The sequence below is a fragment of the Apostichopus japonicus genome, chromosome 7 (assembly GCF_037975245.1).
Source record: "Apostichopus japonicus isolate 1M-3 chromosome 7, ASM3797524v1, whole genome shotgun sequence".
Classification (NCBI taxonomy): Eukaryota; Metazoa; Echinodermata; class Holothuroidea; order Aspidochirotida; family Stichopodidae; genus Apostichopus; species Apostichopus japonicus.
Window position 1 is genome coordinate 15,182,533 of NC_092567.1, and position 24,620 is coordinate 15,207,152.

Below are 24,620 nucleotides of genomic sequence, written 5' to 3' on the forward strand. Positions count from 1 at the left end.
GCGACACCACGATCAATCCCAGACCAAAGAATGGAACCTGATTTGTTCCCCGGCAAGGACGACCTGGTTTGCAGAGCGTCGGGCAACCTGTCCGGCCTAGACGACGAGGTCGACCCCTAGATTTCGGGGTTACAGAGGACGGTTACTCCCGCTTCCCAGAATAGGGGGAGTGTCCCCCCCCCCCCGGAACTAGCAGCCTGAGCGGCGACGACAGGTTCGAATCATTTGCGGAAAAACACCGCTACCACTACACATCCCAAATGTGTGTTTATTTATCGAGTACCCGCAGACACTCATGGGTCATATTCTCCTCGCTAATTATACTCCTCTCTAATCATAATTCATCGCCATTTGCCTAGGTTAAAATCTTACTTGTGTTTAAAAACACTGTCGTTTAAAACACTGGTGAACCCACTTCCAGAACATGTCAAAATGCGTAAGACTGAGGGGTTTCAAATCGGTTCTCATGACGTACAGTATTCCGTTTACTTTAAAACCTTGGCAAACTGCTAGGAAGAGAACCTTCTCGAGACTTGGCAAAGTGCCAGGAAACATAACGCTCATAGATCCTTGGCAAACTTCCAGAAAAAAAGAAAAGAAAAAAAAGGTACAACGTGGCACATTTGTTAAGAGAGGAGGGGGGGCCAAGCAGCCACCTGGCTTGACACGTGTAAGCTCAACTTTTACTGCAACGAGCTATCGACTACGTGAGCGATCCTATGGAATAAGCCTTTCTTCCTATTTCTTTGGTGAATTACCAAGACAAACGCGTTAGTAAGTTGAAAAAGGGGTAGGATACAACCCCAGCAAGTTACAAGCGCTAACACGCTCCGAACATACAGCATGCGCTTCATGAGCAATGTTCGATGTTCCGACATCTTAAGCAGAGTTGCATTTCGTAGCACCTGATGGCCTAGTTTTGACTAGCCTAGGCGCTAGGTGGTTTCAATAGGAAGCTGGAAACCTTTACTGCACTACGAAATGGACACATCTCGACAGGAAGAGATTTGAGAAGTAACGGGTACGTTATCATAACATTCAATACGTGGTTATTACGTTAAATGTGGTGTTGATAAAACGTTGACATAAGATGTCTATGAGATATTACGTTATATTAATGTTATATTAATGTCTTAACGGAAATTGTTTTGAAATAATAGCCCCTAAAGGGTTTCGGTAACATATTTCTTACACCTCTAATAACGCTATCATAGCAAAAGACTAAACATTTAGTAACGCCTTTGTGTTTGCTGAGTAACTCCCTGCACTCCGTTCAACAGCCAGGATTTATGAGGGGGAATTTCTACAAACCCACCCTACACATCCCCTGTTGGGAGTTTGTTCCTGGTGACTAGGGCTGTAGCTTAGTTAGCTCAGTGGTTAAACCCGGTGCCTTCCAATCAAAAGGTCCCCGGTTCAAGTCATCCCAAGATTAATGTATGTTGTCCAGTTACAGAGCTGTTGACAATTCATAGTCATGGACATTTAAATATGAATGTACGAGACTGACTTTGGTCAGCTTGCGGCTTTGATAAGCCAATGAGGCTTCTTCACAAGTTCCTACTTGCAGGATGATCTAAATTACATACACAAATACATACATATACTGTAGTTGTAAAAGCCACATAGCAGCTGTAGCATTGATCAAGACTCTGATGAAGCAAACTATCCATTCAGTACTCAATTTTTGGAGAGCACTGTGGTCAAGCGGTGTAGGCAGTGTACTGGTGATCTAAGGCTTGCAGGTTTTAGTCCTGGCCAGATCATTCTGTTGTTTCCTTGGGCAAGGCACTTTATCTCCACTGCGCCTTTCCATCCAGGAGGGATTTCTCTCAGTTTAACAGGTTATTGTTGACCAGGGTAATATTGCTAGCGCCTCTGGCTTCGTTATCGATAGATAGGCCGGCGCAGTTCAACCCTCAATATTATTATTAATATTATTTTTCATGGAAAGAACCTCCATTAAACCTCCCTACAGGGTACAGCTTAGGTCTACATCATCAAGGCATTACTTTTCTTCAGAGGTTTTCTGATTGCAACTGGCTGATAACTAAAGGGGTCATCAGCGGTACTGTGGTACTGCAAGCAGTACCGCGAGTGCTGCTGTACTGCAGGCGCTAACAAGGTCATCATACAGGCCACGGTCCTTGACTTCTTTAGCAGCATATACAGAGAAACCACTTTCCTGCACCACAGTGGCGTCAGCAGGGCAAAGGATCGGCCCCAACACTCTATTTGCAAAGATAACCAGGTTTCATGTACTTCCGCCTCGCTCTCAGGACTCCAGAACAGAGAGATTGTGCCGTCTGGCATGGGACACCCGCACCACAGCTGCAGAATCTGGCACGGCCCTATGGGTCTCCCATATAGCCAGAAAGGAGAGTGTGAGGGCCGATGCTCTGCCCAGGGGACAACTCGACCTCAACGAGTAAACCCTTCGCAAGGAACACGCGGTAGGTTTTTCCACATGTTCGGCATACCTCTGATAGACCTGCTTACGACAAAGGGCAACAATGGGCTGCCCATCGTTTGTAACAGGCGGTCCCACCTGCAGCCTCCCACATAGCGCCAGGTCCCTGCCTTGAGACGGACCAGAGGTTTAAATTCTTCCCCCCCCTTTGGCATGATCAGCCAGATACTGAGGAAGATTCGCAGCTCCAAGGGTAAACTCATCCTAGTGGCTCCCTCCGGACCCCGGGTCCCAGGCCGCAGGTCCCACACGCAGGCCCCAGACGGGGACGTCTGGTTTTCCAGACGGCTCCACGCTGGGCATTAGCCCAGACATTGACCAGCTCACCAAAGGCATGGCTAATCGCCGTCCACGAGTCAGACAGTTAGCCCCCTCTGCGGGGCTCTCAGCAGTGCTGCATGCCCTGGCAGGGCCGCTGTACGAATCAACGGGGAACGCTTCCCTGGCTGCTCTTACAAAGAAACCACTCTTCGTCATTGCGGTAGCGTCAGCGTGAAGGAGTTACCTCCAAGCCCTAACAACCAAACAGAACCACATCAGATTCGAGGGCCATGGGGCGAGGACGGTTCCAGACCCGTCCCTTATTGCCAAGAACCGGGCCTTGACTTTCTTGCCGGGGACATTCTCTTTCCGGAAATCAAAACCCTTTCATCAGTGGCTGAGGACAAGCGATGGTGCCCAGTCAGGGCACTGAAGTGGTACTTAAACAGGACAGAGAAGTTGAGACAAACAGCCCCCCTTTTCATCCTGCCACGACCACCTTAAACAGCAACCGCCAAGGATACCCTATCCCGATGGCTAGTAGAGATGATCCGCCCGTTCATGATGGGGGGATACCCGGCCAAGAGATCACAGGGGCCTCGGCTTCCACAGCTCTCTCTGCCGGTATCCCGATACAGGACATCCTCAAGGTGGCAGCGTGGAAAACACCAACTACGTCCGTCGCCTGTTACTTACCTGACACTCTACACGCCGAGGCAGCTTTTGGTAGCGCGGTGATGCGAGGTCCGGTTGGTACTTGGTCCCACCCCTCGGGCCTCCCACCATCGGGCAGTGCCACTCGGTGCTAAGGTTGTGAGGAGACAGGTAAGCGAGGAGCGAAGTAAATATTCCAAAACTTACTGGTTTGGATATTTACGAGTGACGAGCTTACCTGTCTCCATTCCCGCCTCCCTCCCCCGAGGGGGTGGGACACAGCCGGACGGGGGAGCAGTCGTTCGACTAGGCTCACGACTCCAAGCACAACACCAGATAGACAGAGCCAACAACTACTAAGAGTCACCGGCCAGGTCTATCGGTGAGGGTAACTTTGCACCCTGTGTTTTTCATAGGCGTACTCACCTAAGTTGCCTTAGGGTTAGCAAGTGTTGGGCCTTTACAGGATGAGGCTCCTTGTTAGGAAAAAGGGGTAGTTTCTCCTGCAGGGCTCAGGAGAGTGTCCCCCCCCTTACCCGCTGCGGCGGGGAGGATTACACTCTCCCTGCTAGGAAGGCATCAGTGCCTTTTGTTAAGGGCTCACCTTTGAGAAGTTTAGTCGACGGGAGTCCTTGGGGGTGGCCAGAGGATTCTGGCCACCCCTATTTCGGTGACAGTGAGGCCACTTTTAAGGAGTGGTCTCATGAGTAGTGAGGAGTGACCGAGGGGGGGGGTTCGGTCATAGAGGGCGCACAGTGTTATTATTTTACCAGGACTTTATAGGCACGGTAGAATGAGGTGCTAAGGTTGTGAGGAGACAGGTAAGCTCGTCACTCGTAAATATCCAAACCAGTAAGTTTTGGAATATCTCAGTCAAACATTGCAGATTCATCTAAGTGGCCTGGCCACCTGGTCTAGGAAAGTTTCAATGTTATTTGATACAAAAATCGCACTGCAATTCGTTATCATGACTCTAGAGGCAAGTATTGTTTCATGTGAGGAAGAATAAACTCTACGATTCCACCTTCCCCCAATTTTTGTTTGAATTTGATTTATGACAAGTATCCGGACAACCCTGATAATATTTTCCGTAAGCTCATTTCATCGTTAATGTACTATGCAATTCCTTTTTTTTATTTGCAAAAAAAATTCCAGAAGCATATCTCAGTTTGATTGATTGCAGTCTCATTTGAGCAATTTTTGGAAACAGCCAAATACGTATTTCAACCAAATACGTATTACAACCAAATACGTATTTTTTTTTTTTTGAATTTAATTGATTTCAAATTTTAGTAAGATGTGTTCTTAATTTGTTTAATCATTTTCAGTACACTAAATAATGACCAGTATGATGCACTTTTAATTTTTTTGTATCAGAAATGCCAACCAGCCCGCTCCAGGGTCGACCGCGGGGAATGAAAAGTCAGCCAGAAGTCATAGTTTCATCAAGAAGAAAGTACCAAAGACAGTCATGCCGCTGGTGAAGAGAAATCCAAACTCGACGGTCGTCAAGGAAGGTTGGCTCCAGAAGAGAGACAGCGGTCCTCTGGGCGTCTGGAGGAGAAGATGGTGCCTCCTCTCGGACTTTTGTTTATTCTATTACAAAGGTTTGTATATAATAATAATAATAATCAGCAGTTATTTTTAAGATGTTTAAGCGACCATCCGCGAGAAACCCTCAAGGGCTTATGGATTACAACTTACACGGCCGGGAGCTTCCAATTCAACATTTTAACTCAAATTTGGAATCTTTTCAATTAAGAAAGTCTTTTCAGATGTGAAAACCGTAGATTGCTCTTGGATGAAAAACCCACCTTGCTATGACCCCGCCTGGAATCGAACCCTGAACCTCCCGATTGCTAAGCCTCATTGCTTCAAATGCCACCGCCTTTATACACTCGAGATTTTGGGGAAAATCTGCGTTCATAGACACATTTTTGGTCCGCCTTGTCTGTCATACTGGGAACATGAAAAAATGTGTTGCAAAGCTAGAATACATTAAGAGATTGAAAGGACAATACGACCAAATGACCAATGTCCAATTAACATCAACATTTATATTTCCACCCGTGGCGTAACTCCTGTGGACAAATGGTATCCAAGTTCCCGAGAGCTTGGAAAGGCTAGAGCTTGAATTTACTGAGCCTGGCCTTCTTGTCAGCAAACATATCGATTAGTCCATCTATATCAAGTGACCATGCCTCCTCGCTCTCGATGGAAAGGCTAGCCAGCGAATCCAGCCGATCTTGAGAAATGGTTGAACATAGGTAAGTCTTGATTAGCTTCAACTTGGAGAATGATCTTTCTGCGGTCGCCACTGTGACCGGAAGTGTAATAAATAGGACCACAGCCGATAACAGCTTTGAGTAGGTACTAAGGTCACAGTCATTCAGAAGCTGCAGGACTTCATAAACTTGTGACATGTCTCTCAAGTTATCACCATAGCACCAACGGAACGACTCAATCTCATTTAACAAGGTCAGTTGTGTAGTCTGTTACATCCACGCCGTCTGTGCATATGTCTCCTTTGTATTTATCTGCATACACTCTGACAGTCTTATGGACCTCAATAATGTCAAGGGACAGAAGATTCTTGGGGAGAACGAAGTTGAAGGTATCAGCGACTAACTGCTGGCCTCTGAAGCGTTCTTCCAATTGGATGGTAGTGGTATCAATCACTCGATAGAACGTTTCAGCTGTGAATCTCTCCTCCGGGTCCCGTGGTCTGGTGTCAGAAGCGAATTCGTCAAAGAAACGAGGAGCGCGTCCCACTAGCTTGTTGACAAAACTGACAGGGACACCAACTTTCCGTGAAAAATCCGTGAATTCGAGCAGACCCTGCTCTGCGATGTTTCCACTTGAATTCGCTGACGCGTGCCTAGTATCTTACCGGCCAAATTTGGGCAAAATATCAGCAAAACGGTGGAAAATATGCCAAATTCGATTTACTGTCTGATACGGAAACATACAAATCCACACACAAATGTTAGGCATCGGCGATTTGGCCGATAGCTGAGGAAAGCATCAGCCAAAGGGGTTCAAATATGCCAAATTTGTGTCATTTGGCCAGTTATCGGCCAATGTCATGTGGCAACCCTGACCGAGAGCGAATTCATTGAAATTAGAGGCGCTATTTCGCTATAATATGTACCAGCGTAGCTTATCAATTCCAGTGTGTACCTCAGGCTCTTGAGTCAGTCGTGTGGAAAGAAGGATACAAGATTTGCAGTTGCAGGGGCATATGATTTATGACGAACGTATTCACGCACAGAAAAATATGTCTATTGTCTCGTTTATAGTTTCTTTTCCAACGAAAACGTGTCGTTTCAAAAAAAAAAGGAAAAACAAGGGTACCCCTCTTCTAAGTTCTGTACATCAGTGCAGCGGGGGCCCCCTTTGGTCAGGGGCCCCTGGGTTTGCCCCGTCCGAGCCCATAGGTGTTACACCGCTGCTCGACTACCTCTGTTACCATAGGCACAACCTGTTCCATGTCTCCACTAGTAACCCCCTAACACTGTTCATGTCCCCCAAGGGCTCTGGAAAGCAGACTTATAGTCCCAGTACAACAGCATGAGTATGGTTACATATAGAATTCCCCTTGATATGAGTACAAGTATAAAGGCATAAGCATGAGTAGGGGTACAAACAGAATTCCCCTTGATATGAGAACAATTACAAGGCTATAAGCGAGAATATGGGTACAAACAAGAAGTCCTCTTGGTATGAGTGCAAATACAAGGCTGTAAGCGAGAGTAGGGGTACAACAGAATTCCCCTTGGTATAAGTACAAGAACAAGGCTATAAGCAAGAATATGGGTACAAACAAGAAGTCCTCTTGGTATGAGTGCAAATACAAAGCTGTAAGCGAGAGTAGGGGTACAACAGAGAACCCCTTGGTTTTGGTTACAAGTACAAGTCTGTAAGTGCAAGTTATGAGTACAATCAGAAAAGTATAAATATGTAATATTGCGCTAGTGCTCTTAATACTAGTTATTGAAAAGTGCAAATATAAATTATATACAAGTCAGAGTCTACAAGTAGTGCTAGATGCTAGATGACCAGTACGAAAACTAACTCACTACAGATCTGCTGTAAAGTGAGATAAGCTCAGTTGGCAAGGCAATAGGTTTGTATTGCTTATAGTGTACCAAGAAATGGGATGTGTATTTGATAGGTGTGCATTTATGTAAATTTTACAGGTGAGTATGCTGCCAGGGAATAATCTCTATCAGGTATATGGATAGAAAATGGCAAACTGGGTTGCAAAGAACCCATTTGCTTTTTTTTTCTGTTTCTTTCTGATTTAAGCAAAGTTTGTGAACCTCCAGGCTGCTTTGTAGAATTCAAACACAAAAATTATTCCCTGGTAACTAATAAATATTCAAGTCAGGTATTTTGAGGAGAACCACTATCTCTCTTCTTCTTCTCCTCTTGTTTCTCTTTGGTCGCAGAGCAGATGTTAATTTTTTAGGGACACGAGTCGTATATTTGATCTCTAAATGTTTCTTTATTTGACTTTTGTAATTACAGCTCACGGTTCACAATTACACGTCATATATTCTGTTTCTTCTTACGCACTTTATGCGGAGTGGTAACAGACGGTATCAGAACCCATGTCAGAATATGACCCTATCCCTTCAACGTGCACTTATGTATTTACAGCGTCACCCAACTAATTGATATCCCCTTACGGCTGTGTCGATTTGAAAACTACGGTTTATGTTTTGTATCATTTCATAGATTCGACGAACAACGAGCACGTCGGAAGTATCATGCTGCCGAGTTACCACGTCTGTCCCGTCGGACCGAAGGACAAAGGAACCAAGAAATTTGTATTCAAGGTACAATAGGCAGACAGTTTCCTGTCATTTCAGTGTAATTTGTAGAGTTTGATTGAGTTTGCCACATTATTCTCCAGCCGTTAAATTAAACACACAAATAGTCTAAGCAAATATCGCTAGCCTGTTGCAGTAATGTCAGAGCAAACTTGTGAGAAAGTCTTGTTATTTCCAAAAAGGAATACTTTGTATGTATGTATGTGTGTATGTATGTATGTATTTTAGATCCTCCTGCAAGCAGGAACTCGAGAAGAAGCCTCATTGGCCTATCAAAGCCGCAAGCTGACCGACGTCAGTCCCTTAGATATCATATTTAACGTCCATGATTATGAATTGTCAATTGTCAACAACTCTGTAACTGGACGACATACATTAATCTTGGAGTGACTCGAACTCGGGACCTTATGATTGGAAGGCACCCACATTAACCACTGAGCTAACACTGCTAGGCCCACTTTAATAGGCCCTACTATACTGTCATAGCAGAAGTGCCCTGTACCTTGCCTATTTATATTGCATATTCCAATTGGTGGGGGCTGAAGTTGTTTGTGCAATTTATTTTAACATTATGTCCTTTGTGATTTAGTTTTTGAGTTTTCAAAAATGTGAACGAAGGGCAGACTGCCTGATAGCTGCATTTTGCACTGACCCCCTCTTATCAATCTTAAAGTTAAAAGAGATATGTTGATGGAAAATATTTCAATCCTTGCAGGTTTATTGCACTAACTATGATTTACATGTATACTTACCTGCATGAAACCTGCATGATACCTTTATCTGTTAAGGCTCGTTAGATATCCATGCAGATATTTCACAATACCTATGAATTCATGCCTACATGATATTTTGTACAAAACTATGGTTATCTCCCCCTGCATGATAACCTAATCATCCATGCAGAGTTGTACAAAATATAACTAGCATGACTTTGTCCCTGCATGGTACAGAATCTAGGCGAGTTTGTAGGATTCACGATGATTTCATCTCTGGTGTGATATTATCTTCCAGTGTGAGCATGACAACATGAGGACCTATTACTTTGCCGGGGTGAGCCAAGAGGACATGGAGAGTTGGATGAGTGCCTTACACTCTGCCTCAAAGTTACAGACAGAGGTTAATCAAAGGTAAGAGACATAGGCATAGAGGCTGGGGGGGGGGTGTAGCCCCCAACCCAAAATTTTTGTGAAAATTTGGGCAATATGCTGAGAATTTTTCGGGCACCTACTGAAAGAAAATTATTTGCTATGTGTTTTTCAATGGTTAAACTGATATTATTATGATCATGATTATTGTAACGACTTTCCCAATAATTATAACCAATATGGAAGGGTAATAACACGGCAAATGATTGTGTGTTATTGGCATGCGATGTAATAACCGATGCATGCCTATATGATATTCACATTAACATGTGAAAAATTTTGGTAATATTTTACAAAGTCGTTTACAGCCCTCTCAAAACAAATTGGGCTCCTACCCCTATGGTAAGAGATGTAACTCTTGAGAAGGTCATTAGTATGGCGACCCCCTTTTTAATTTTGCAAAAACAGTTGCCAAAATTTACATTTCAAAAATCCTCCTGCTAGATATTCAGATTTTCCAGACTTTATAAGACAATTCGATGGTGACCCAGTGGGCGACAATGCCGTTTTAGGAGTGTCAGTAATAATGCTTGTTGAAGTGTGACCATGAATGACCATTGTTGACTGTGTACCATATTAGAGGGTTAGTGTAGGGGGGGGAGACTGATTTAAATACCTATAAAGGGGCTTCTTATGGTGATAATGGCACATCTCAAATGCTACCAGACAGTCTCATATAGCAATATACTTCATAAGCTTCACTTGTAACAGCTTCTTTTTAAATTTCCAATTTTTTTGGTTTTTTGTATGTCTATTAAACAGTCTTTGGGTGACCAAAATTCTATAATATTGAATGAAATTGTTATGTATAGCTAAATTCCTTCACTTGATGATAAAACTTGGATGGGCATCTTAAGCTTGACTTAGGTGCAATCTTATCTCGAGTAAGCAAGGAGGATTGGTTAAAGTTGTCGGAATGTCGGAGAGAAGGCAAGAAACCAGTCTCTCATAAACAGATGGGTTGTGTCTAGAATAGAGCATCTCCTGCCATGCGGATGTAGTAGCATGAAAATATGGTCTTCAATTCTTGCATCAGCTTCACAACCTACGTTTTTGATACTGCGTATGGATAGTTTTGTTACTTTCTAACGTTAATGCCAATGCCTAGCCAGACTCTAGCCAGACTCTAGCCTGATTCTAGCCTGACTCTAGCCTGCCTAGACTGACTCTAGCCTGACTCTAGGCTGACTCTAGTCTATCTCAGAGCAGATGTACCAAGAACTGCCCTTATTGGCATATAAAAGTAGGCCGAAAGCTCTGTATATGTCATCATGTAACTAGGTCACATGCCAGCTGACAAGTTTGGCAAGAGCAAAAAAAAAGAAAAGAATTGATACAGTATTGTATGACACAGTGTTCTAGTTTCCACGGAGATGAATCTGGTGAAATGTAAGCTATTGTCGTATGCGTGATTTTAAAATGCAACCAAGTCATGCATGCTTTAATTCAGTCAAACCGACGGAGAGCAGTTTTAGTTATTGGTTTATCGTGCAGGGATATGGGATGAATTCATTACCAGAGCCATCGCAATGATAATACTCTGACTGTCTGTGAAGTGTGAATTTATGGGAGAAGCATTTTGTAGTTGTACATGTTCATAGTAGAACAAACATGTCTTTCGCAGTTTTACAGCTCTGAGAAAGCACTTAAAAAGTGAGATTCAGTGCCGTTGCTCTAACTTATTCTACGGCTAAGATAATAAGCTCTGACTCATTCTGGAATTTAGATAAAAAAGTGTTAAGACCAACTTTCCTTTAAGACTGAAACAATGAGAGTTCATATCAAATCTTTCTAAGACTAAAATGGAAAGAGTTGATAGATGAATGATTCCATAAAAATTATGTGTAGGTCTGGAAGGAAAAAGGGTGTTAAAGTTACAACAGGATGGTGCTGTTGTGTGTGTTGGCTCTAATCCATTGGGTGTTGAAGTTACGGCAGGATGGTGCTGTTGTGTGTGTTGGCTCTAATCCATTGCTTGTAGATCTCATCCACTTCCCTACTATCCCCTCCCCCTCCCCCACCTCACCGCATTTTCATCCCTAGCTGCGCCACTGCGTATCTACCGTTGTGAGTTTCCATCTCGCGGCTTTTAATTATTTTACAGAGGGCACGTTTTTTCATTTTCTCCAATTTTTGGTTCCTTGCTGAAAGCAAAGGAACCTATGTATTCAGGTTGGCGTGTGTGTGTATGTATGTGTGTGTGTGTGTGTGTGTGTGTGTGACGCTTAAGCTTGTATGCACGATAACTCAACAAGGGATTGACTGATCATGATCAAACTTGGTGGGTGGGTGGCCCATAGTGAGTAGATGAACCCTATTGTTTTTGGTGCCCACAAAGGTCACCAAAGGTCAGTTATGGTCCAAAAACCCAAAATACTAAAACTGCAATAACTCCCAGTGCCAATGTGCGACAAGGTTGATATCTTGCGACAAGTTGTGAACTGGTTAGGGCAATATTTTGAAACTTAACGGTCATGTGATCTGAGGTCACCAAAGGTCAATTAATGTTAAAAAACTAGTATTTTTGCGATAACTTGAGAACGAATTGTCCGTTAGGGTTGGGAGTTGCTTCAGTGTAATCCAATTGTCGACCCACATCTGGGTGACCCTTGACCTCAATTTGACCTCTGGTGACCTTTTCATGTTTTGGTGATTTTTACAGTTTCGATGCTATTTTCAGATGTCAAAGGTACCTTCCGATCATAAATATCGATAGGTTGACCCCCGTGTGACCTTTGTGTGCGAACTTATATGGGGTCAAAGTTTTCGGTCAGAGTTAGGATGGCTGTACAGACTTATCGTGTTGATTTTTGGAATCAGTAGATCAAACTACATTTGAAACCAAGGTCAAAAGGTCAAAGGTCACATTAGAAAAAATGTGCTTAGTTTGGGAGAAAACGGGCGAAAAAGAAAATGTTTGGTTTTGATGCTAGATTTGGATATCAAAGGTACCTTCCGATCAAAAATGTCAATGGGTTGACACCCGGGTGACCTTTGTGTGTAAAGTTATACAAGGTCAAAGTTAATTTTCAGACATTTAATGCAATAACTCCCAGGGCCAAGGTGTAACAAGGTTGATATTTTGGGACAAGTTGCAAATGGTATAGAGGAATATTTTCAAACTTAACGGTCATGTGATCCGAGGTCATCAAAGGTCAATTAATGTTAAAAAAGTAGTATTTTCGGTGAGAAAATGGGCAAAGAAAAAAATGTTTGAATTCTTACAGTTTTGATGCTATATTCACGTCTCAACAATCAAAAATGTCAATAGGTTTACCCCAGGTGACCTTTGTGTGTGAAGTTTTATGAGGTCAAAGTTAATTTTCAGACATTTAGTGCAATAATTCCCAGTTCCAAGGTGTGACACGGTTGATATTTTGGGACAAGTTGCAAATGGTATAGGGGAATATTTTCAAACTTAACGGTCATGTGATCCGAGGTCACCAAAGGTCAATTAATGATAAAAAAATAGTATTTTTGCGATAACTTGAAAACAAATTGTCCGTTAGGGTTGGGAGTTGCTTCAATGTAATCCAATTGTCGACCCGCATCTGGGTGACCCTTGACCTCAATTTGACCTCTGGTGACCTTTTCGTGTTTTGTGGATTTTTACAGTTTCGATGCTATTTTCAGATGTTAAAGGTACCTTCTGATCATAAATGTCAATGGGTTGACCCCAATGTGACCTTCGTGTGCGAACTTATACGAGTTCAAAGTTAAATAATATTAATGAGGTCACAGGTCAAACGTGAAAAACTCCCAAGTTGCAATAACTTAGCTACTATTTATTGGAATTTCGTCAAACTTGGTATGATGATATTGGTAGATAGTCTCCACACACTGATGTGTGTTGCAATTGATATCATGCATGTTTATAAGGGGGGGGGGGGCTAGCATTATTTCGTTATGAAAAGTTTGTATGCACAATAACTCAACAAGGGAATGACCAATCATTACCATACTTGGTGAGTGGGTGGCCCATAGTAAGTAGATTATCCCTGTTGATGTTGGTGCTCATTTCATGAATATTAATGAGGTCATGGGGTCAAACGTGAAATACTCCACATTGCAATTACTTGGCTACTATTACTAGTCGGAATTTCGTCAAACTTGGTATGATGATAATGGTAGATAGTCTTCACACACTGATGTGTGTTGCAATTGATATCAGGGCTTAGCATTACTTTGGCAACAAAAGTTTGTGAGCATAAATTACTGTTGTTGTATTAGGGCTTTGTTAGAAATTTCCCTATGAATGGAACTAATGAACAGCAGCAAGGAACCATGAAATGTTTTCATTCTGGTTTGGTTTGCCCTCAGAAAACCAGAGAAAGATGACGATGAAGATTGGGGTAGAAGGACCACCTTGCCACGCAGCGTCAGCCAACCGCCCAACGGCATGCACAACGACAACTCCAGGCCCAGTAACCGCCTCTCTGATCCGTACGCTAGGGTACAACCGCTCAGAGAGAATGATAGGCCGCATTCTTGGCAGAACGGATACGGGGAAAATGGTCACCCACCAAACAGGGAAGACGACGGACAAAGAGCAAAGCGAGACTATGAGGAGGTTCCAAGAAAGAACCATCAAGGGAGTTCACCTCTGTATGCTACCCCGCATAGGTAAATATAGTTCACCCCTGTATGCCAGCCCACATAGGTAAATATAGTTCACCTCTATATGTCAGCCCACATAGGTAAATATAGTTAACCTCTGTATGCCAGCCCACATAGGTAAATAAAGTTCACCTCTGTATGCTACCCCGCATAGGTAAATATAGTTAACCTCTGTATGCTAGCATGCATAGGTAAATATAGTGAACCTCTGTATGCTAGCACGCATAGGTAAATATAGTTCACCTCTATATGCCAGCCCACATAGGTAAATATAGTTCACCTCTATATGTCAGCCCACATAGGTAAATATAGTTTACCTCTGTATGCCAGCCCACATAGGTAAATAAAGTTCACCTCTGTATGCTACCCCGCATAGGTAAATATAGTTAACCTCTGTATGCTAGCACGCATAGGTAAATATAGTGAACCTCTGTATGCTATCCCACATAGGTAAATATAGTGAACCTCTATATGCTAGCCCGCATAGGTAAATATAGTTAACCTCTGTATGCCAGCCCACATTGGTAAATGTAGTTCACCTCTATACACTAGCCCGCATAGGTTAATATAGTTCACCTCTGTATGCCAGCCCACATAGGTAAATATAGTTCACCTCTATATGCCAGCCCACATAGGTAAATATAGTTCACCTCTATATGTCAGCCCACATAGGTAAATATAGTTAACCTCTGTATGCCAGCCCACATAGGTAAATAAAGTTCACCTCTGTATGCCAGCCCACATAGGTAAATAAAGTTCACCTCTATATGTCAGCCCACATAGGTAAATAAAGTTCACCTCTGTATGCCAGCCCACTTAGGTTAATATAGTTCACCTCTGTATGTTAGCCCACATAGGTAAATATAGTTAACCTCTGTATGCCAACCCACATAGGTAATATAGTTAACCTCTGTATGCCAGCCAAAATAGGTAAATCCAGTTAACCAATGGTTGCTTTACATGGTGACTTTTAGCCAGAAGTTTAGTCTAGATATAAGTACAAGTAATGTTTCCTCTAGCTATTCTAATTTTCAAGTTTCTAATTTAAGTCAACCTAAACATGTTCTTTAATTTCATATGAACAGCAAAGCACCCTTGGGGAGGGGTAGGGGGAAGGGAAGGGATTGGAGTGGGATTGTAATTATGTGATTACTTTGACTAACGTCAGCTGAACATCAAGTTGCCCTTCCGATAAGTGTTACAAAAATCATGGGGCAGGAAGGAGGATTGGTTTGTCTGTATTCCCATCTCTAAATATCCTCACGACAGGAAGGAGAATGTAAACATGTTGAACAGTCCAGAAGTAACCAATTTTAAGAAGACTCCATCCGTCACCACCGTACAGCACAAACTTTTGCTGCGGTCAAAAAAATTCTGGTGGCTGTTGAATTCTTGAGCCAAGAAGTTCATTCTTATGCTGTTGTTAATAATTGTTCACGCATATTCACTCTTCCAAATTGAAGTATATCACTGATTTCCTTCTTCTGTACAATGCAGAGACGGCCAACCGAACAGACCTCGCAGCGTCGGGCCCGGAGATAGGCCGAGGGACGACCCCAGGCAGCAACATCCACAGCATCAACAGAGGGTGGACCCTAGAGAACAACCGATCAGTAGGAGCAAGTCCTTACCTCGTCATATGGCACCCCAATCTGGACTCAGATCCCCCTCCTCTGATCCTTACTCAACAATGCCGAGAAACCAGAATGGGAGGCCTGCTTCCAGTAAGTTTAAAGTTTTTTATTGTTTAACCTCAAAATTTGCTTTTGACTGTGTACACTTCCCCCCTCTTCCCTCCCCCTCTTCCCTCCCCCTCTTCCCTCACCCTCTTCCCCCCTCTCCCCTCCTTTTCTTCCCCCCTCTTCCCTCCCCCTCTTCCCTCCACCCTTCCCCGATCAGACGTGTTTCAAATAGTTTGATTAGTTCTAACTTCCGTTCTACTTTCAGGTGTTCCTCCGACCTATGTCGATCCTCGCGAGATTCAGATGAGGAAGAGAAAGAATAAGAACCTGGAGGTTCCTCAACAGCGAGACAGTAGGGAGCCCTCGGTCCAGAGTTACCCCTCCGTGTTCGAGTCGGACCCGCCCGACCGGCCCCCGTACCCTGCAGGATACGAGAGCACACAACAGGACAGAAATGCTAACTATGCAAAGCAACCAAATCAAGTCTTCCAACAGGTAAACTTTGTTTTTCATCTTTTCAGTTGGAAAAGCTCAGGATGTAGCAGTGTTATGGGAGGAGAACCTACATCTCATCAGAAGAGAAAGCGGGTTAGGTTTTCTGTAACGGTAGACAAGAGTTGAATGAAGCAGACTAGAAGGGGGTGTACAGTGTTAAAAGGTACCGTTAGAGTCTTGTGGGGTGGTAGATGAGAACAATAGGGGTCTGACGAGTGGCGGGAACAGGAGTGATTTAACTGGCACTAGAGATCATCCTGTAGGCTAGAGGTTGCCACAAAATTAAAAGAAAAGTTTCCACAGTGGTGACGTTCATGTTAAAATGAGTGCAGTAAGGTTGTAACACAGTGCCCTAACACAGTGTCCTAACACAGTGTCCTGACACAGGTAAGCTTGTGGAAAATAAATATTGAAACCCAGAATTCTTAGTTCATTTCATTTGAAATGTAGACTGAAAGATTTTCTTTACAAATACAGCCCCGTGACATTTGCTGGTTTAATCGTTTCTATTCATTTGTTGATTTCATCATCTTCATTGCAGAGACGGGCACCGACTCCCGAACAACGCTCTGTAATACAAAGCCCGATGCAGCAATCACCTCCGTCGTCATGGGAACCAGAACAGAGGACCGATCTGAACAGTCCCCTGTCGTACGATAGATCACCCCCGATGGAGAGAAGGGACCGAGAAACACCCATCACCAGGCAGCAGTCACATCTGGATGAGAGGTGGGTAACGTGGTAACTGACAGCTAACGACTTAATAATTGCTATTTTAAAGATGATTTTACTGCCCAAAAAATGTTAGAGTTCAATTTCTGATGGTCAAACCAGCTAAGCCAAACTTGATGTACAACTGCTATATTTATCTTGCTTTTCAAGAAACCATTAGGTTGCTTTTTTTATACACCGAAAAGTTTTACGATGAAAATAATTTAAACCAGGACACACAAAGCTTGTACCTTCTTTTAGCTACTTTACCTAAAATATTCTACCTTCTATTAAGCAATAGTTCAAGTGTAATGAGACTTATTTTTCTTTTCCATGCTTAGTTATAACATTGTTTTTTATTCCTTCAGGATACCTCAACCTCAGCAGCAAGCAGAAGTCCAGATGTCGCGGTCAGCCGTCCCCGACCTGAGGTCGTCACCGTCTCAGAGATCACAGAGGTCGGTTAACTCGTACAACCCATCCTCGCCTCAGTCTAGAAGTAAGTGAAACAAACGTTTGTTTTGTCAAGGCTATCACTTGTACACTGCATGTTAAAGTTTGGCTGCTCCAGTGATTTTTGCTCTTACATCATAGCCAACCATTGATGCAAAGAAGAGATAGTTGTCAACTGCAGAATCAAACCTTTATTGTACTTCCTATGACTGTAACAATGCAATGCGATGCAATACAATGCGATGTAATGCGATGCAATCCGATACAATGCAATGCAAGGCGATGCAATGCGATACAATGCGATAAAATGCGATGTAATGCGATACAATGGGATGCAAGGCAATGCATCGCGATGCAACAGAATGGAATGGAATAATCAAACGTCATATGTTACCATTCATGACGTAGTCTTGCAGGTGGCTTATATCTTAAGTTGTGACCTTTGACCTTTGTAAGATTTACTACACTGACATGTCCACCTTAGCTTATCATAACAAAAAAAAAAAATGTCTTAATTTAGAGAGGCATGCTGTGGGAAATGGGTAGTCATTAGTCGGTGAAATATCCAGGATTGTGTTCACAGAAGGAGTGGATAATCTTGTAGTTAATTACTGGATCTGATTCTTGTTGTTGTTTAGATGGCAGGGATTCTGTTGACGTGGCTCCATCAAGACAAAGACCTCCAGTATCCAGAAACTCAACCCTCAGAGAAGAAAGGAGTGGTGATCAGCTAGCTCCCCTCGCACCCCTCCAGGGGAATAGATTGAACAACAGACAGCAAAATAACCCAAATAGAATGCAGGTAAGATGTGGTTTGACGTCATTCAACATTCTTACGATATTCAAGATCGACTTTGATCAATATCACAAATGTAGGCCGGATTGGCTTGCAGGTTGTATACAAGTGTAGTGTGATTGGTTTCTAGTCAATATATTTTCATATCCTGAAGTATCTGAACGAATCGGGTGTAAAACATATTTTTTGTATACCATTTTAGACAATGTCCCAAGAAATGTGTAAAACCTTGAAAAAAGTCAGTTTACTGTGTCTGTAAGATAAAGATTTCCCAAGAAGTATTAATACTTAGCTTAGGCAATGATCACAGGTTAGGTTCTTAACACTCTCATAACACAGTATAAGTACCCAAGTCCAGCCTAACATACATTCACCATTGATGAACTGAGCCTAGCCTACTTTGCTTATATAAGCTGAAGTCATCTTGTGAAACTTATCAGGAAAAATGTTTGGATGATAAGAGAATATTCACATATTTTAAAGAAGAACATTTTACTGGTTAAATAAGTGAATCAATTGGAAAGAGGAATATTATCTTTTTTAATCACATTTGAAGCAAATTTAATTTTATTTTACAGCCTGGACAGCCGACAAGTCGCTTTAGAATGTGGCAACAGAAGGCTCAGCCCTACATCATGTTATCAACTGGCATCAGACTCAGACTAAGCATCGCTGCTAACGATCTGTTGGGGAAATCGGTAAGAAACAGCATCATTCAATCAGCAATTTCTATTTGGTTGAGATGTTGCATCACATCTTCACTACAATTTGTTCCTGACAGGTGTAGTCAATTTTCACAGAAACATTAACATCAAATGGTTGTAATTTACATTAAGTATACGTTACTGTATATACAAACACATATGTGATTTATTTAAGATAAACGCACCAGAAAATTCCTCTTCACCACACGTTTCATCCTCTTCGGGACTCACCAGACGAAGGTAGGAACCAAACCCTGGACCTTCCTGTTATAGACATTAAGGTCAAGTGGTACTGACTTAGGTCTGTGACACAAAAGTCTGTGGTTCGGTTCCTGTCTTCGCCGTTGAGCCCCAAAAAGGACGAAAAGTTTCTGGTGTGTTGATATTTTAATAATTTACATCTGTCATACCACATGCGACATATATACATATATGTATATAATATCAATCAGAATCTCTCTATATTCAAGTTTTTGACTGCTTTAGAGACTTAATTCAAAAGCTCTTACGATACTACATTCATTACCATTCAACTTAAAGAGGATCTAAAACAAAACACAAAACGCTTTGTCTGTCAATATTGTGTCGGCCCCATTCTGTCCTTTTTTTGTTGATCAAATCGGGGTCAGAATCCATCTGACTTTTACATCCAAGGTTCAAACTTGTTACTATATTTCTCGCTCTCATTGTTTGATATCCTCAGCACGAAGAGCTGGTCCTGTTTCTGATTCAGTTGAGACGAGATAAAGCTAACATGGAGGAGTGGATGCGACTGATCGACAGTGAGCTCAGCGTGGTCCAGGCTAATCCCGGCTATGCCAACGAGAACCAACCGTTGATGAGGTCAAGGTATGAAACCACCATCCCATATGACTGCATCTTTCGGTCCTTACCTCGATGATTAAAACAGGGTTTTTCCTTCACTTACGATTGGCACTTTTCTACAAACCTACCAAGTACTAATTCTCACAAGAGATTAAAATTTGGTCCAACTTAGACATCCATCCTAAGAAACTTTCACCAACTGTGAAGGTGACTGACTGTGGGCTAAAATGTATCTGGCTCAAATGTTGACATCATTCCCCCCACCCCACCACCCCTTCCCCTTTACAATAAACGAGTGGAAACGAGTGGAAAAAGTGTGATTTTGAATCACAGAGACTGATTTACCAATTTTCACTCTTTGTGAAAAATAGTTTTGGGGGGAGTGTTGTGGTCAAGTGGTTAAGGCAGTGGATTTGTTATCTAAGGATCGGAGGTTCGATTCCTGGCCAGATAATTGCGTTGTGTCCTTGGGCAAGGCATTTTATATCCATTGCCTCTCTTCACCCAGGTGTATAAATGGGGGACCTGTGATGTTTAAACTGTCAGCTGGGCGCTGTTTAGTTGCTGTCATGTGGAGTGATTGTCTCTATGTTTGATAGGTTATCGTTGACCAGGGTAATAATGTAAAGCTCTTCGAGCATTTGGGAAAGGCGCTATATAAAAATATGAAATTATTATGATTATTCTTATGATAAAAGGAATCATGATTACATTTTTTAGTTTTTAATAATTCCCCTTACTCCTTTTAATTACTCCTTATTGTAACATTTTCTCCAGACGCAGTGATTCTTTACGTCGCTCAAACCCCAACCTAAACGAAGATGACATCTACGAGGCTGAACTGAGAAAGGAACACGAGGAGGTTTCTCGAGAGCTTGAAGTCAGTCTGCCTCTCATCAACCTGGTGGATAATCTAGTCAGGATGGGGAGCTTGTACGGCGGCCAGAACGAACTCATCGCCCAAGAGTTTTACAAGGTACGGCGCCATCTTTAAGAGGAACATCTCACTTAACATACTTAAGCCCCGCGGCACACTGCCGGACTAAATGGGACCCGACTTTCTTGGCCCAATTTTCAAATAGTCGTGAAGACCTTTGCTCTAACAACTGACCCCCCCCCCCCCCCCCACACACACACACTGAATGACTGGTGGCAGCATGCAACAACTATTTTCTGTAAATGATGGGTCATTGTTTTAGGTCACATGCAAGGTTATGTCTCACTGATTGGTCACATTTGTTGAAACTGTACAAGGTTATCTCGAACAGGTGAAAGGGATATTGAATTGAACAGACGTACAAGCACATCATGGCAAAGGTTGCATAAAGCAATGGCTAGCTTCCAGTAGGGATTTCAAGACCCTTGACAAGTGTTGTATAGTCAATGACTTGCTTCCAGTAGGGACGTACAGACCCTTGACAAGTGTTGTATAGTCAAAGACTAGCTTCCAGTAGTGATGTACAGGCCCTTGACAAGTGTTGTATAAACAAAGACTTGCTTCCAGTAGGGATGTAAAGACCCTTGACAAGTGTTGTATAGTCAAAGACTAGCTTCCAGTAGGGATGTACAGGTCCTTGACAAGTGTTGTATAAACAAAGACTAGCTTCCAGTAGGGATGTACAGACCCTTGACAAGTGTTGTATAGTCAAAGACTAGCTTCCAGTAGGGATGTACAGACCCTTGACAAGTGTTGTATAATTAAAGACTAGCTTCCAGTAGGGACGTACAGACCCTTGACAAGTATTGTATAATCAAAGACTAGCTTCCAGTGGGGATGTACAGACCCTTGACAAGTGTTGTATAGTCAAAGACTAGCTTCCAGTAGGGATGTACAGACCCTTGACAAGTGTTGTATAGTCAAAGACTAGCTTCCAGTAGGGATGTACAGACCCTTGACAAGTATTGTATAGTCAAAGACTAGCTTCCAGTGGGGATGTACAGACCCTTGACAAGTGTTGTATAGTCAAAGACTAGCTTCCAGTAGGGATGTACAGACCCTTGACAAGCATTGTATAGTCAAAGACTAGCTTCCAGTAGGGATGTACAGACCCTTGACAAGTATTGTATAGTCAAAGACTAGCTTCCAGTGGGGATGTACAGACCCTTGATAAGTGTTGTATAGTCAAAGACTAGCTTCCAGTAGGGATGTACAGACCCTTGACAAGCATTGTATAGTCAAAGACTAGCTTCCAGTAGGGATGTACAGACCCTTGACAAGTATTGTATAGTCAAAGACTAGCTTCCAGTGGGGATGTACAGACCCTTGACAAGTGTTGTATAGTCAAAGACTAGCTTCCAGTAGGGATGTACAGACCCTTGACAAGCATTGTATAGTCAAAGACTAGCTTCCAGTAGGGATGTACAGACCCTTGACAAGTATTGTATAGTCAAAGACTAGCTTCCAGTGGGGATGTACAGACCCTTGACAAGTGTTGTATAATCAAAGACTAGCTTCCAGTAGGGATGTACAAATCCTTGACAAGTGTTGTGTATCTCAAGAACTAGTTGCATTTAGTAATTTTCAGGCCCTTGATGGGTGTTGTATAAGACAAGGAGTAACTGCCAATGTGGATATACAAATTCACGGTTGTGTTTCGGCTAAGGTACTGGTTCAATTTTTCCCTTTCCTCTCTCTCACACTGTTTCTCCCCGTTTTGTTCTCAGAATCAAATCCAAAAGGATTTACCGCCAGTCACTCCAAAGATGATGGTAGAGTACACTCGAAAACAGGAAGAGGAGAAACTGGTGAATGGGATCGAGGAGGACTATAGGAAGCTACAAACAGCAGAGGATAGAGAGCTAGATGTAAGCATTATAATATTGTGAGGGGTGGTATGAGGGAGGGAGGGGGTAGGGGTGGAGGAGGAGGGGATGGGGGAGGGAAGGGAAAAGTGGGATGAGTTGTAACAGTAATAAGTAATTTTGCAGATAGTAGAGGATGGAATGCTAGATGTAAGCATGATATTTCTTAGAGTGGCATGAGGAAGGTGTGTTTTGAAGGGGGGGTGTGATGGAATGGGCAGGGAAGGGGGTAGGGATGACTTGTAACAGCTTTAGTGAATTGCAGTAACTAGAGGATTAGAGAACTAGTTGCATGCATGATACCAACTGGTAGATATGTAGTTATTGTATTATCTGGAGGGTGGCATGAAGGGTGGGGCTGGTTAACAGTAGCAATGCTTTAGTTATAACAAAAGAATCAGTTTAAGGAACGATGTAGACAAAGGATGGAAAACAAGATGTTACAAGATATTTAAACATGTAAATTGCAGAGATTTACCAGTGGGGGAATGGCAGGATGGGTGGACTAGGGGGAGGGTTGGACTTACTAGAATTACCAGTAGCAAGGTTAAAAGTTTGTGGTGAGGATTAGCCAACCTTGAAGCTGATGATTTTACTCTGTATTATATTCAAATGAGGTAGAATACTAGCTTGTTTTGCAAATAGTCAAAGAAATGATCACATCTTATTCTGTTTTTTTTTTTTCTCCAGGAGAAACTCCGAAAGTTACGGGAGTTGGACCAGAAGTTGCAGCAGATTTCTTCAAATGTCTATGTCTTGAAGGAAGAGAAGGTGGGGTAAACCCTAACTAAAATAGCATATATGTTCAAAGATTGTGCTACTTTCATCTGTGAAATTTTAATTGTGCAGAATATTTGCAAAATTGCTACTGTGTTCTCATATGAGTAATGACTATAAGATAAAAACTCCTGACTCTTGGTTCTAACATTTGACCCCCCCCTGGACCTCACAGGTAAGCTGATACAGCCCTCCTTGTTATCAAGGCTTATATCTTTATCTCTCATAGTAAAGTGCTTCTTCAGGAAAAATTTTGCTCATATGTCGTTTTCCCTGTTTCTTCTCCTCAGGATGAAATTGAAAACTCGATGGAGAAAGTGCGAAGAGAGTACGAGAGTGAATGGGAGAACAAAGAGGCCCAGATGGAGCTAGAAGAGCAACAGATCCGACTAGACAGACAACTCATACGGGTCAGGTCGCATCTCGCACAGGGAACCAAAGTAAGACTTCCGCCTCCTCAGTATTTTATCATTTGGGTCCCTTTTGGTCTTCTATGGTTATTCCCTGTACTTCATGGAGTAGACAGACAACTCATAGGGGTCAGGTCCCATCTGGCACAGGGGACCAAAGTAAGACTTCCTCATCAGCATTTTATCATTTGAGTCCCTTTTGGCCTTCCATGGTTATTCCCTGTACTTCAGGGAGTAGACAGACAACTCATACGGGTCAGGTCACATCTCGCACAGGGAACCAAAGTAAGACTTCCTCCTCCTCAGTATTTGATCATTTGGGTCCCTTTTGGTCTTCTATGGTTATTCCCTGTACTTCATAGAGTAGACAGACAACTCATAGGGGTCAGGTCGCATCTCGCACAGGGGACCAAAGTAAGTCTTCCTCATCAGCATTTTATCATTTGAGTCCCTTTTGGCCTTCCATGGTTATTCCCTGTACTTCAGGGAGTAGACAGACAACTCATAGGGGTCAGGTCACATCTCACACAGGGAACCAAAGTAAGACTTCCTCCTCAGTGTTTTATCATTTGGGTCCCTTTTGGCCTTCCATTGTTATTATTCCCTTCACTTCATGGAGTTGGATCATCCTCATTAAAACCATAGACCAATTTTTGGTCTCCATTTGTGAGCAGAAATCATCATATTTTTATCATTTCCCAACGTTCTTGCTGGTTTCCCCACAGGATCTGGAAGACATAACAACAGAGAACGCCAAACTCGAACACGAGATAGCACTTCTCAGGATGCAGAGAGAGAAAAAAGAACCAACGGAGAATGGGGTAAACTTGATTGGTCGATTTCATCTTTTAAAACAGATGATTGATATACTGGCACATTAGCAAAGATTGTGCAAGCTCTACGTACAACAAACAAAGCAGTCATTGTCCACTTTGTCTCCACTCATTGTCATGTCAAATAGTTGTATAGGATTATTTATTTTT

General features: G+C 42.6%; 1 protein-coding gene across 9 annotated transcripts in view; it reads left to right on the forward strand.

Moving 5' to 3' along the window:
* LOC139969432 (uncharacterized) overlaps nucleotides 1–24,620 on the forward strand; it is an 84,374-nt gene that overhangs the window by 27,932 nt on the left and 31,822 nt on the right. For all 9 annotated transcript variants that reach the window (XM_071974378.1, XM_071974380.1, XM_071974383.1 and 6 more), the window contains 16 exons: nucleotides 4,763–4,992; nucleotides 8,126–8,226; nucleotides 9,232–9,347; nucleotides 13,686–13,988; nucleotides 15,480–15,706; nucleotides 15,930–16,159; nucleotides 16,701–16,888; nucleotides 17,239–17,369; nucleotides 17,962–18,125; nucleotides 18,698–18,817; nucleotides 19,527–19,672; nucleotides 20,426–20,624; nucleotides 22,313–22,453; nucleotides 23,141–23,221; nucleotides 23,518–23,667; nucleotides 24,363–24,458. In XM_071974378.1, the coding sequence (XP_071830479.1) occupies nucleotides 4,763–4,992; nucleotides 8,126–8,226; nucleotides 9,232–9,347; nucleotides 13,686–13,988; nucleotides 15,480–15,706; nucleotides 15,930–16,159; nucleotides 16,701–16,888; nucleotides 17,239–17,369; nucleotides 17,962–18,125; nucleotides 18,698–18,817; nucleotides 19,527–19,672; nucleotides 20,426–20,624; nucleotides 22,313–22,453; nucleotides 23,141–23,221; nucleotides 23,518–23,667; nucleotides 24,363–24,458 (2,623 nt within the window). The remainder of the gene's footprint in view (nucleotides 1–4,762; nucleotides 4,993–8,125; nucleotides 8,227–9,231; nucleotides 9,348–13,685; nucleotides 13,989–15,479; nucleotides 15,707–15,929; nucleotides 16,160–16,700; nucleotides 16,889–17,238; nucleotides 17,370–17,961; nucleotides 18,126–18,697; nucleotides 18,818–19,526; nucleotides 19,673–20,425; nucleotides 20,625–22,312; nucleotides 22,454–23,140; nucleotides 23,222–23,517; nucleotides 23,668–24,362; nucleotides 24,459–24,620) is intronic.